At 37.1% G+C, this 14,144-nt stretch overlaps 1 protein-coding gene across 5 annotated transcripts in view; it reads right to left on the bottom strand.

Annotated features, from left to right (window-relative positions):
• LOC138336179 (protein piccolo-like) overlaps window positions 1-14,144 on the bottom strand; it is a 67,197-nt gene that overhangs the window by 16,619 nt on the left and 36,434 nt on the right. For 4 of the 5 annotated variants that reach the window (XM_069285521.1, XM_069285524.1, XM_069285525.1 and 1 more), the window contains exons 3-6: window positions 10,724-10,861; window positions 9,537-10,005; window positions 6,614-6,643; window positions 1,006-3,371 (exon numbers count right to left, since the gene is read on the bottom strand). In XM_069285521.1, the coding sequence (XP_069141622.1) occupies window positions 1,006-3,371; window positions 6,614-6,643; window positions 9,537-10,005; window positions 10,724-10,861 (3,003 nt within the window). The remainder of the gene's footprint in view (window positions 1-1,005; window positions 3,372-6,613; window positions 6,644-9,536; window positions 10,006-10,723; window positions 10,862-14,144) is intronic. The other variant, XM_069285523.1, reaches the window with a different exon arrangement.

Raw genomic sequence — 14,144 nt, 5'->3', positions numbered from 1 at the left:
TCATCGAGCTTATCGCATGTATAAAGTATTTATCATCCGTGGGAAAACAAGAAAACCTAGATCAATGAATCTCACAATTATTGGAGTTTTTTTTAATCATGATCCTCCAAGCAGTGAAAACTATTTGATCTTACCATTTTTCAGAGAAATTATATTGATATTTCTTTTCCCATTTTATCGCTTCGCCCCACATGTCATTGAAGATCGATAGGCCCAATTTGTGAATAATTTTCAAATGTACTGATAATTAGAGCCAGGGTACTCTACATACACATAGCGGAAAAAACAAATGATGCAGAAACACAATTAACCCTATATTAAATTATAGTATTGTTTTATCCCTCCACTTCCAATGGAACGCAGTGCCCGTGGCATTCATCTTATCGTAAAGAAAGGACCTAAAAAACCTTCCACGAACGGTCACAAGACGTTTGACTGACGACTACGGACAAAAAGCGATTAGAATAAATCCCTTGAAACTCACTTACATCGCACTTGCATTATGATTGTTGATATATAAAAAAACGCTGAGTGCTTTGCCATAGCTACCATGATATATAATAACAACTGACGGTCAAAAAAGTACATTGTACACTCGTACAATGAATTTTGTAACAAAGTAAATATCTTGTTTAGTCAAATCACTCCACAATGTCATAACAGTAGCAGAACTATATAGGCTACAGCACTGATTTATTCAGATTGGTATTAAACTACGACGACTATATCATATTTATGGTTTATAAATTAGGAAATATATATAATATACCCATATTTAGAAAGATGAAATATTTTTGAACTGTTGATAGCTAGCATAAATAGACATAATTGTAATTTTAACATCACCTTATCATAGATGTTTGAGATATAAATGTTACACATAGGAACACATTAATTCGACAAATCATCTCTACAATGATAGAAACTCTATAATACAAATATCAATAAGTGACGGCTGTACAGACAATATCAGCAGTATATGATGGTAAGATGCAACCATTTTACCTGCTCAAATTTCTTGATTTTGTCCTTGACCTTCGACTCGGCCAAAGATTTCTCCTCAAAGGACTTACTGAGGTGTGGCAATCGTTTAGATGGAATGGGTTTTTCATACGTGCTATCCTCATCAAAGTCAGTACCCGGTGAGGAGGGTGAATGAGGCTTGGGAGGGGAGGAATCGGAGTCAGGAGGAGTGACGGGCGACGGGAAGGGATAAACCTCCCTATCTGGGGAAGAGGAAGGAGACACAGACGTACTGTCGGAGTAGTCCCTTTTAAGTGAGGAGCGGGACTCCGGACTCGGTGGTGAGTCCAGCACCTTATACTGCGGGGACATGCTTTGTTCCTCTGACTCGATGTGTCGTATTACTAACGGATTAGGTTTTGCTTTCATGTCTTTGGCTTTTTTGCGTTTATCATCCAATTCGCCACCCTTTGCCAAATCTTGCACCATATTTATATTGCTGTTATTGTTATTGTTATTATTATTCGTGTCATTATTTCGCTGAGAAATATCACTTGATTGGGGAACTATTTTCACATAAGAACCAGAAGCAGCGGCAGCACCACCTGATAATTGTGCACTAGAATGATGTTTCCCCGATTTCATGTGTTTTTTCGTATGCGCAGCTATCATTTCCGCAGTTGGTTCTGGAAGCTTTCTCCGTGGTCGTATAGGCGGCTTTGGAGGTTTCCCCGCGGGTTCAATTGGTTTCGCATTTGAAGAAGTGGAATAAGAACCTGATGAGGAAGCAGCACCCTTTTCGGGTTGTTCCAATGAATTAACCCTACTCTGAACTAAACTAACTTTAGGTTGATTATTAGTTGATGAAGATGTTTGTACCTCTGAAATACTAGCCTGACTTTTTAATATCACGTCTTTAGTCACAGACTTCGAGGCTATTGTTGCACACGTGAATGGATGCCCAGTGATGTCACTCACCATGCCACCATCTTCCACAGTCATGCATGCTGCCTCTACAGAACTATTTAAACCATCACTCAAAGTTGGACCGTTGCTTTGTAATAGTTGACATATATTCTCTACCCTATCGTACCGCTTAAGGCCATAATACGATATTTTCTCATCGTCATCCTCTAACGGCTGAAAGTAACTATCATAATCCTCGTCATCGTCATCCTCGTCGTCTTCTTCCTGTGACTCCCTCCTCCGTCGTTCCTCCTCCTGTTTCTCGAACATATCAACTCTTTCCGCTTCTTCAATTGATGGCGATACATCCAAAATGGGTGATAAATCAATCACAGGCGACCAGTCCGTCGAAGGAGGACGAACCTTTTGACGCTTAGAACCCTGATAATCTATTGCTTTAGAAGATGGATCTGCTAATTCAACTTCTTCCAAGTCATCCGACCCATTTTCATAATAACTAGGAGAAATTGGAGATGCGCTTTCAGTACTTTCAGTATCTTGTGAATCTGGGGAAATCTGATCGTGAACAGGTAAAACCTGTAGATTTGTGGGGGACACGGTCATTTGTGTGAGGTTGGCGGTATTACTTGCTATTGTGGCTGCGTACGTAGCTAGATCTATAGCCACTGTATCGGGGAGGTCTATATGACTTGTGTCAAGTTCATGAAGATTATGACACGGCTTGCTCTCGGGCATTTTAAGAAGAAAAGGTTCACCCATAGTTGTTATCATATCATCAGCAAGTTCCTCCGGTGATATTGGTGAAGGTTTTTGAACAACTGGCATAACGGCATAGCCTGCCTCACCGAGGGCATGGGCCTCGGCATACATCTCTTCAACTGATAACTGCCGAACTGGAGGCGATACGTCGTATGTAAATTGCAGACGACTGTCTTTTGGAGACACCGGAGAAGAGGGACGTTTTTTACCGGGATACGAATCCCGACGTTTTGGCGAAAATGGTGGACTCTCTAGACCGGCCCTCCAACTCGGACTTCTAGGGGGAGATGGACTCATGTGCGATTTCAAATCGTCCTGTACATCAGAATCATATTTGTCCATTATTTCGTCCACAGAAGACTCTCCTTTAAAATCTTCCATTTCCTCTGCGAATGCACTAGCCGCTAAGGCTACTCTGGCCTCATTCATAACAGCCAGAGGCGCCAGTCGATTCTCAGTGTCCGTACTCACAGTGCTGTCAGTGGTCTCGTCATCTGACGACGTGGCACTATGAGAACGTGGGATGTTGAGAGACCTCGGCCGGAGTTTCCTGCGAAGTCTACCACTGTCATCCCCACTACTTCCGATGCTCATCATCGAATAGTCATCACTTACATCGTCTGTACTCATGCCATCGCCCTGGTAATAGTGCATAGAAACGTCCTCCATATCCACATCAGACGCCGAGGTCTCCGAATCGCTCCTGGCACCGTGGCCCATTGCTGAAAAGACACAAGATATGTGATATTAAAAAGTATATGTTAAAGTGGTATTTTCACATTTTCGTTTGAGAACATGAAACTTTTTTCTGTAGTCTATTGTTATTCTTCAAGTCGCGTACTTTCATACATTTATTTTTCTTTCTTGATTACGCGTCTTTTTTGTGTGTTTTCACAGAAACTTGAATAACTGCTCACCATTCATTGTTATATATAATAGCATCACTAAGCAAGAAAACACTACTACTAGCTTTAAATTTTACTTCAAATCCCCCTTGATTAGCGTAACGTAAAGTGACAACCAACGAATGTTACATCAGGCATTTAGAATAAATGTCAGAATAGCACATGCCCTATAATATATTACCACAAATTGAGTTACAGCTAATATGATAGCCTCTGTGTCAACTGCTGGGAGAAACATAATTTATGTTTTAATGTTAAAATTAACTTTATTTGAATGTTTCATTCGTGATCATTTTGATTTACATGTTGATTTGAAATATCTGTATAAAATTTATTAGGTGTGTAAAATTGTAATACCTATATGTATTACAAAGATATGCTGACCACAGTATATCTTTATTAGCATTTGAATAACTTATGATATCATAATGTAGCTATGCTGACAAGACTTTTTATGGAAATTTACGTAAAATCCAGCATATACCGATTGTTATATTCTTATACAGAATGAACTGTCGGTTTGAAGAATCAACAAAGCCAGAAAATGTCATATTGTATCCGTGATTGATTTTTATCAATAACATAATAATAACATCAGTCATGATATTCCAAACAAGACCAGCCAAAGGATTTTTGTTCAATAAGATTATATTTCTATAACAGGATACGATGTCCTTATGTCATTATGCAATCATATAGAAAATATCATTACATATCAGTACCATAAGTATGTCATATAACAACACGTTATAATTATAATAAAACATAAATTCAAACAAAACTTCAGAAAAATAATAGACCTATAAGCTGAAAGTAGATTATCATATCTATGAAAATGCACTACTTTCCAAATCAGAATACCATGGTTATATGATATGTATATCAGTATAGACTAATCACTTCAATAAGTATATCTAGTATGATGCAAACACATACAACTTAGCACCAAGTTATCGATTAGTGACCACTTGCTAAAACTGGATCACGAAAAAAACGCATTTAGGCAGAAAGCATCACAAAAAATGTAAAGGAAAGGAAATTGATATCTAAGGATAAAAACTGACAAGTAGTTTTTAGTCAGTAAATTGATCGTGAACATAAGTTTTAAAATGTTTTTATTTTTGTTAATTTATTGCATGAAGAAACGTTACCAGGTATATGATAAAGTAGGTTTGTGTCTCTAGACATTTAAAGTTTATATCTAAGCAAACAATGATACAGATACAACTTTCTTTTGACTTTGATTTAACAACTTATCGATGAAGTGGACTTGCTTAATGTCATACCTGTCCTCTTACTAAACAAATACTACCATTAAAGAACCACTTAGTTCATAACTTGTAATGTTTTGTTACAGCTAAAATGTCTTATCAACATTCCTTTACAGTTGGCGAATTACACAAACCTTCGGATTATTCTGCTTTAGCATTTTACAGAGTTATCTGCCCTTACGGGTAGTTATTAATTGTGACGTTGTGTGTTTCCGAGCGTAACGTCATACTTTTTGGAGAAAACAACGTAAATTGCGCTCAAAAATAATGACGTAATAATCGATACCTACCCGCAAGGGAGCGAACTTTGTAAAATGCAAGACGGAATACGTGACTGTTATAAATAAAAATATATCTGGTGTCATAGCTAGTCTTTTACAAATCATTAAGCAGGACTCGACCCCATATCAAGCTAAGGGCTGAAGATTTGTTGGGTATGATGTATCTGGCTCAAAAGGAAAAGCAATATATTGCCATTCATGTAATATCCAAATCTTGGGTGACATCTAAACGTAATAGTTTGCAAATCAAATTATAATTTTTAAGCATTTCCGCGATTCATACGGAAAAATGTCAATTCGAAAAGTACATTTTTATACGGAACAGTGAAATCATTCCATGTTCCGTCGTATGAAAAACCCATAAAACATATATCACCCAAGGGGAAATAATATTCAGTTCAAATCAGTAGCTGAATTAAACAATAGCTTTGGGTAAAGTAATCAATGGAAATAGTTTTATTATAGAAAGAAAACAATATACATTTTAGGTTTATGAGGTATGAGTGCAATTGTTGTATGTGACAAGGTTACAACTATATTAAAAGCTGCAAGAAAGCGTGTTTCGAAAAGTATAAAAACAGCGGTACTACAAAGCTTAGTCAATATATTTCTGCAGGGAAACCAAATTCTTACACAAAAGCCAATTACAGTAAAAGACCACAGCAAGTCTCTTCTGAATATCAATATTTGACTTTCGCGTTTTATTGTTCAATGGAATAAACATGGCAAAATATCTTTATAAACGACATACTTTAAACTTTTGATCGCATTTACCGTATAATATACAGGGGCTTCGCACGTGTAGATTGTTTGCATATCATCCAGCGCCGGGCAGGAAATCCAATGTCACATCATGACAGAGACAACAAGTAACGTCAGAAAAGTATGATGTGGCAACAAGATTTGATGACGGCGGGACAGAATGGCTACAACCGCAGCACAATTCCATGTTTACATTCTTCGAATGTAGGTGAGTGGTTGTAATTAGGTGATAAACATTTCTTATTCATAAATTTGATTTTTGTTATGAGATGTGATTTTGTGAAGTCGTGTAAAAATTAATTTTCAGTCTCGTTTTATGATCCTATCCTGTTGTCTTACTTTTCGCAACGACTCATTTTCGCATTATCATCGATAATGATTCTTTCGCGGAAATTTATTTTCGTCATTTACAGTTAAAAATTGATATTTGTAATTAAAACGTTTTTGATAACATTAGTGGTATTCAATATATGATAAAGAAGTAAAAATTAAAACGAAAATAAACAAAATTTTATAGGAATATAAACAAAGATTAACTTGTACATTTTATTAATCACCTCGGAGAGTGATATTAATGGCGTGGAACACTTAACTCGGGAAGGCATGAATTGGACAACTACAAGTATGTGCTTATAACTATATACTAAATATAAACTGAAATGTAGCATGCAAAACTGAGGTAAATCTAAGTTAAGGAATACAATGGAGGAAGTGAGCGTTAGGACTGAGTGTAAAGTGTATTCACCACAGCTCCCCACCATAGTCCTCAGCACCCCTGTAACGAACAACATGGACGCTTAGTATCACAGTCTTGTCAGAACGAAACGGCACACGATCAACATGGACGCTTTGTATCGCAGATTTGACAGAAAGAAACGGCACACGGTCAACGTGGACGCTTAGTATCGCGCACTTGTCAGAAAAAACGACACACAGTCAACATGGACGCTTAGTATCGCGCACTTGTCAGGGAGGGAGCACGAGAACGAATTATTGAGAGGAGATTTATCCATTACACAGGCTTGGTAGGGGTGGGTCTGGAACATGGACTTAGCAAGCTGTCATCCTAAGCGGACTTATCTAGGGTGTAAGAAATCCTAAACAACAAATATACACGCTTTAATAGTAAATCCCTCGTAAATTGATCGAGGAGAGATTGTAAACCAACTTATACTCGTGTCCACGTAATTTCGTGTTTTTGTTTCCAGCAATATTTTCACGATGACCAAATTTTCTGGTTTACATTCAAATTAAAGTATATACATGTATATTGTACTTACAACTGACACTCTTCCGCAGCAACTATATTTTTCTCGAATTCATAAAGCCCGCCGAATACGCGAAATAAGTTGGTTTACGGAATCAAGTGGATATATTAAAAGTGGAATTCTTGGATATAGTAATCAAACACACGAAGATCAATTTATCGAACGTGGACTCCAAAAAAGGCTATCGAAACTACATATTCCAAATTCACGAATGTCGTCCACGCTTTTTTGATGCACTTCAATGACGAAATGTCGAAAGTAGATTACAAACAGAAACTAACAAAGGGAAGATTCAAAAACGTACCACTGTTGGTGGCATCTAAATATGACTTATCGAGGGAGTCCAGGCATAACTATCGAGGATGGGGGCGAGGGGGGAGGGGGTCAAAGCATAAACTAACGAGGTTGGAGTCCAAACATATTAACTATCGAGGAAGAATCTGACGAGGCTTGATTCCAAAGAAACACTGACCATGACCAAAGATAGATTCCAAACACAAACTATCGAAGGTGGATTTAAAACACACACTATTGAAAGTGGATTCCATACATTGACTTGCTAAGGGTAGACTCAAAACACGTGCGATAACAGGTGTATCCCAAACATTAACCTTGAGGATGAATTCAAAACATAGGCAAACGAAGAGTGGATTCAAAACATCAACTCTCTAGAGTGGATTACCAACACAGATTTATCGATGGTAACTTCTAAACGCAGGCTTTTTAAAGGCTAGATACAGCAGTGGAATGGTTGAGGAGAGAATAATCAATATATCGGCCTTGACCTTGTATTTGATAAAAACGCATTTTTACGATAGTATAGTTTAATTGCGTGATACGGAGCAACAAGAGGATAGTCTATTTATAAATCGATTCGTTGTGAAGGAATACATGTATGTTGCTCTTTAGAAAAAGGTCAAACACAAGCAAAATGTAGTTAGTTCAGTCAAGTTCGATAGAAAAATTAGAGATAAGATAAATATGGTTATGATCCAGTCCGTACGAAGACAAACACAAAATAAGCAAAGAAAGGAAAGCATTATTGAAACATATCAAAACGTCTCTAATAAGTAAATTTAAATAGGTCTTTGATTAAATCAATTTTCATTCATCATGAACTTGACAGTATAAAGATGTCCAATAATGACTGGATATGAGTCCAGCACTATCATACTGAACTATTACCACTACTCTAGATCTGTGCACCTTCTCCAGAAAATAGCACGGTACATCTACTATGTAAACGTTTTGTGTGAGCAAACTTGTTAATGCCTGTGTATGCCTATACAAGCTAGAGTATGGTTAAATCTACATTCATTGGTCGGCCTATACAAATGTATAAGCTAGTGTATGATTAATCTTCATTAATTGGTTGATGTATACATTAACTGCTCTTATCAGTGGAGGCTAGTGTATGCTGAAGTGCCAGTCGATGATAGATTGGACAGAGGAATATAGCATCTAAGGGCCAAATAGTGTCAATTAATTTTACCGGCGATATGCAAGAAAGATCTGTCATCGTAACAATGGATCTTCAGACCAAACTGTGGCAATTGATTTAACCAGTGTTAGCCATTGATTCGCAATTGTGCCGAGTTCTCATCAATATTTAAAAGCCGAGTTATATTGGGGAACATATTCGATTTTTTTTTCTTTACCGGCAAAGTTTAAACACAAAATTTAGATCGTTTGGTTTTGAAAATAAGACACATTATAGATTAGTTAAAAGTTCTCCTTGATATTTAGTGTTGCACTAATTTAAAGATGCTCCAACGCCGACAGAGCATACACCATACTCATCACTTTAACATAAATTGGTGGTTAATCTTGAATATATGTATCTAATTAACACAAAAATAGTATAAAATGATTAGTTTTGCTTCTGGTGCATGCGCAATCAGTACTTCATTTCGTATAGGACATAGTGCCATGGAATTTTTTCGGGATGCAAATAACTATTTTTAAAATTCTTATCTTGAAGTAAAATTAGAAGCTCAAACTTTTCTGTGATGGTAATGGTGTAAAGTAAGTAACTTTTGTTACTGAAAAAACTACTAAATCGTCTGTTCCTATTTTAGCGGTGGGACATCTTTAAAACAAATTGCAATTTATCAAGCTCAAAATAAAGATAAATCTTTGCCATAATATGAAAGAAAATTTGCCTCCGTCAGCAACTGAAACTGAAACAATTCTTTTCAACTTGTCTTATTTTATTAAAACAACGCACTGAATCGTTAACATATCAACAATGTAAATATAGAATAGAAGCATGAGCTATATATAGAAGAAATATCATTTTAAAGAAGTAAAATCATGCTGTACGTATTTGTCTGATAGCGCTCGCGTGACAATAAACATACCAAAATGGCGAAAATATTATCAAATAAATTAGTTTTTTACCTCGGAGTCTCGACTGCCCACCGGAACTTGACGGTCCATCTTCAGAGACTGGACTCTCTATTAGAGATTCCCGACTTCCGTCCGTGCTTTTTGAGGTGTCCCTTGAGGATAGACTGGGTCTGGATGCCGGGAGTCCGGGCCGAGGAGCGGGTACCGGAGGGTTATTTGGGAGTGAGTGTTGGTGTAGTAGAATTGCTGGCTTTTTAGGGATAGGCGGTTTTGTTCTCACAGTTTCTGGCTCTGACGCTGATCTGTCTAGTGAATGTTTACTACCTCTTTCACTGCGTCCGTTTCCTTTGTCTAACGAATTTCGTCCGTTTAGTTTTTCAGCTGAATTTCGTCCACCTCCTGTGTCTGTTAAGTTTCGGCCATTTGACCTTTCTGCACTACTCCGCCCGTTACCTTTGTCTGCAGAAGGCTTAATACTGTTTCTTTCTGTTTGAGGCTTTCCATTGACTTTGTCTTTGTCCTTAACCAAAACACAAACAACACATCATTATGTCTATACTACGGACGTCATGGCATCCTTAACCAAAACACAAACAACACATCATTATGTCTATACTACGGACGTCATGGCATCCTCTAAATTAATGCAACAGAAATAATCCAAAAATCAAATACTTTTGTTTAAAAAATCATATTTATAGGTTTCATATGATTGATAACAATTTCACACATTCTGATGATGTAAATTAGGATTCTTTCACAATATATGCATGTATGACATTGCGGTTTTAGATACTGTTTAAATCTTTTTTTATGATCCGCTGTCATCTATCTTCATGTTTCACTCTAAGCAGAAGGACGGGTGTGACGAGTTAAGACGAATGCTGTTTTGTTATTCAATATACGACGTTAAATAAAAATTATACCTTGTATCTTATGAAAGTAGTTTATAGTGAAGTATATGATAATAGCATGATGCTGATGGCTCCTTTGCCTTTTATTAATTTTTCAGATATCTTTTTCATAAATTATTTCTACAAATACTAATAAAAGCCATCAAGATTTTTCCAATGATAATAATATTAACTATCGAATGTTACCTTAAAATAGAGTTTTCATCAAAGCTAGCATTTGCAATCAAGTCTGCTTTTAAATTATTACTAAAATGTTGGATTTCCCCCAAAAAGATCATATTTTCTCAGATGCGCATTGCTTAAGTTACCGCAAACGGATTTTACCTTTAACGTTTCCATCCGGGTCTCTATTTGTTTTGATAGTGGTACTTCCGCCGTCGGCTCGACTCCCGGATGCCACATACCGGTACTCAGTACTAACTTCCGGCGTTTTAGACATGCAGTACACACCCATTCCTGCAACTGAGATAAAAATTGTGATTACATTAGCTAGAGCCACATCTCTAATGATGATATGAAATTTGGAAGCATAAAACGATTGTTTCCTCATCCTCGATAATCCAGGAGTTACTATCACTGACATTATATCCATTCCTGAACTATCTCATAGTAAAACTGGAGGCAACAGAAGACACAGGTAATTTGGTCCTTTTGTGTCCATGAAAGTAATTGTATTACAGTACGCTGTGGTTGACGTTTTGAAGTTGGGCGTCACTCTCTCAATCTTCGAAGGAAGTCTCTGCAGACCTGTGTTTGGTATTTTCCTGCTGAACTACATTCAGTTTTAGTATGTGATAGTTCATGGGTAGATATAACGTTAGTGATAGTAACCCCTGGTGTATCGAGGATGGTGTTTCCTCGGATTAAAAAGAAATTCAAATGAATATTCATAATTCACATAACAAATGTTATAGCCTGTTATACAAACATAATGACACAATCATAACATTTCTGAGTTTAATATTTCATTTTGCCCATTACATTTACCAGCAGCAATACGCATCATGCAATCTAATATTGCTGACTCGGTGAAATGGTAATGAAACTCTTCAACACTATATTCCTTGGATACGGGTTGTGATGGAAGGAACACAATTACTGAGACGAACAGATGCACCTTAGTCAGGTTTGCTAACAAGCGGTGTCAATGAAAATGTAATTTACAAGATGCAATTGTCGATCGTATGCGACATAATTAGCAGGCGAAACTCCGCACATGAAAGAAGATAGTGTCGATTTTGTTGTTAAATATTGATTGTACAAAAAAGACACAAAACACATAGCAAGATTGATTAACAGTCATTTATGCCTGCTCAATCTGTACAATAGCAATAGATCAAATAAACTTTACGTTAGCTCCAGACAGGAAAAGACTGAAACGTAGGAATTTAAATTACACTTAACTTAAACCTATAACTAGGAATTGGTACAAAAAACATCAAAATTCATCAATTTGCATACATGAAGAAAAGTTTCATGCAAAAATAACCAAACAAAACTTTTAATAAACAATTATACAACATACGAGAGAGAAACATCCGTGATTATCACAACTATCGATTTTCCAAAGCGTAAATGTTAGCTACAAGATTTTTTATAATGTAACGTTAAATCAGGTTTCTCAGTGCAAATACAGTATAGATACAATATACATTGCTTATTTGAGGAAAGGGAAGGCTATTTATCACATCAAAGACATGTTAATGAGACCCCCATCGCTTTTTCTATGACGTACATTAATTTTGCATTCGCGTTATTCCATCGGTTTCCGATATTCCAGGTTTATGACTACTGCACACGAAAGCCCGATATCGAGTTTTTAGTTATAACATAATCTAGTGGTGTTTGGCTGAACATGTTAGGGATAGCCACGTGCACTGAGGCAGATTAACGCCGCACAATTAACACCGTTATCTGATAATGGTCTGCAATCAAGTGTCAATTTCACAATTGCCCACCTCTCTTCAAATCTAAATCCAAAGCCTAATACCTAAACATGGTGGCACTATTGTAATTGTCTTTGATTCATGCCTATTGATTTATCTGTTGTGTTGTTACTCAGTGTTAGAGCCATTGGAATGATGGTCAGACTGTCCCCGGTCAGGAGTGAGCGCCATCGATCTTACAGACAGTCGATTCGTTAACCATGTTTACCAGTATTGATATATACAGTTATACAAACCGATTTGATGACAATTATATATCTATATTATATCAATCCGCTGCTGTTCCCTGTATCAATTATCAGTTCGTCTGATAACAGCTCAATCAACTTCACACATTCAACCGACACTAGCGTAACATTATTGTTAATTTCTGGTAGTAATATTGCTTTGTTTGGTTTGGTTGGGATCAGTAATATATATAAGTGAGGGGAAAGCCGGGGTACCTAGAAAAAAACACCGCCCAGGTAATGAATAAGTGTTTGATAGATAATTGCGTAGGGACTTATTTTATTTATTTAAACATATACTTATTGGATTTTTGCATTTTCTGAACAAGCCATCGGTTTGACCTTTATAAACACTTATATGACACAACCCAATATATACGGATGATATCACTTGCTGTAGAGTGTCAAACATGTTGAGTAGGTGTATTGTTTACATAATCCAACGCAAACGTGGTATTGCTTTAGATTAAAAAGTAGATTAAAACGGCTCTTACAGAGAAACCAATAACGTGTCATACTGTGTATACATCAAAGGCATATGTAATCAAGAGAGTCTGTGATCAGTTTCACAACTCAGTCCAACATCTATCAGATGTAGCGAGTTCATCTGAGGACAATGGACACGATCATGCTTTCCACATATTGATTTCTAATGGAATTCAGCTTTAACTACAAATCAGCGTTATTTATGTCTGTGTAATCAGGAGAAGAGAGAAGAGAGAGGCACGTGTCACGCGAAACACTTAAACGGGTGTAACGAAATCATGGAGATGGCCAAGGAACAGATATAAAGCCACCACAGAAAGGGTGGAATTAACACAGAGTCAAATAAGGACGGATGTCATGCAAACAGAAAGAGAGGGTCACGTCAAAACGGAGGTCAATGAAATACTGACAGCCATATTGAAATAAGGACGATTGTCAGAAAACTCATGTAGTCAAGCCTTAAAAAAGGATGGGCGTCAATGTAGCCAGGCCTAAACAAGGATGGGTGTCAATGTACCAAGTCTAAACAAGAATGGGTGTCAATGTTACCAAGCCTAAACAAGGATGGGTGTCATGTACCAAGTTTAACCCAGGATAGGTGATAATGTAGCCAAGCCTAAACAAGGATGGGTGTCAATGTAGCCAAGTCTAAACAAGGATGGGTGTCAATGTAGCCAAGTCTAAACAAGGATGGGTGTCAATGTAGCCAAGTCTAAACAAGAATGGGTGTCAATGTAGCCAAGCCTAAACAGGGATGGGTGTCAATATAGCCAAGTCTAAACAAGGATGGGTGTCAATGTAGCCAAGTCTAAACAAGGATGGGTGTCAATGTACCAAGTCTAAACAAGGATGGGTGTCAATGTAGCCAAGTTTAAACAAGGATGGGTGTCAATGTAGCCAAGCTTACACAAGGATGGGTGTCAATGTAGCCAAGCATAAACAAAGATTGGTGTCAATGTAGCCAAGCCTAGATAAGGATGGGTGTCAATGTAGCCAAGTTTAAACAAGGATGGGTGTCAATGTAGCAAAGTCTAAACAAGGATGAGTGCCAATGTAGCCAAGCCTAAACAAGGATTGGTGTCAATG

This window comes from Argopecten irradians, chromosome 12 (assembly GCF_041381155.1).
Source record: "Argopecten irradians isolate NY chromosome 12, Ai_NY, whole genome shotgun sequence".
NCBI classification, from domain to species: domain Eukaryota; kingdom Metazoa; phylum Mollusca; class Bivalvia; order Pectinida; family Pectinidae; genus Argopecten; species Argopecten irradians.
The sequence above is the reverse complement of the archived record's forward strand: the minus strand, read 5'-3'. Positions and strand labels throughout refer to the sequence as shown.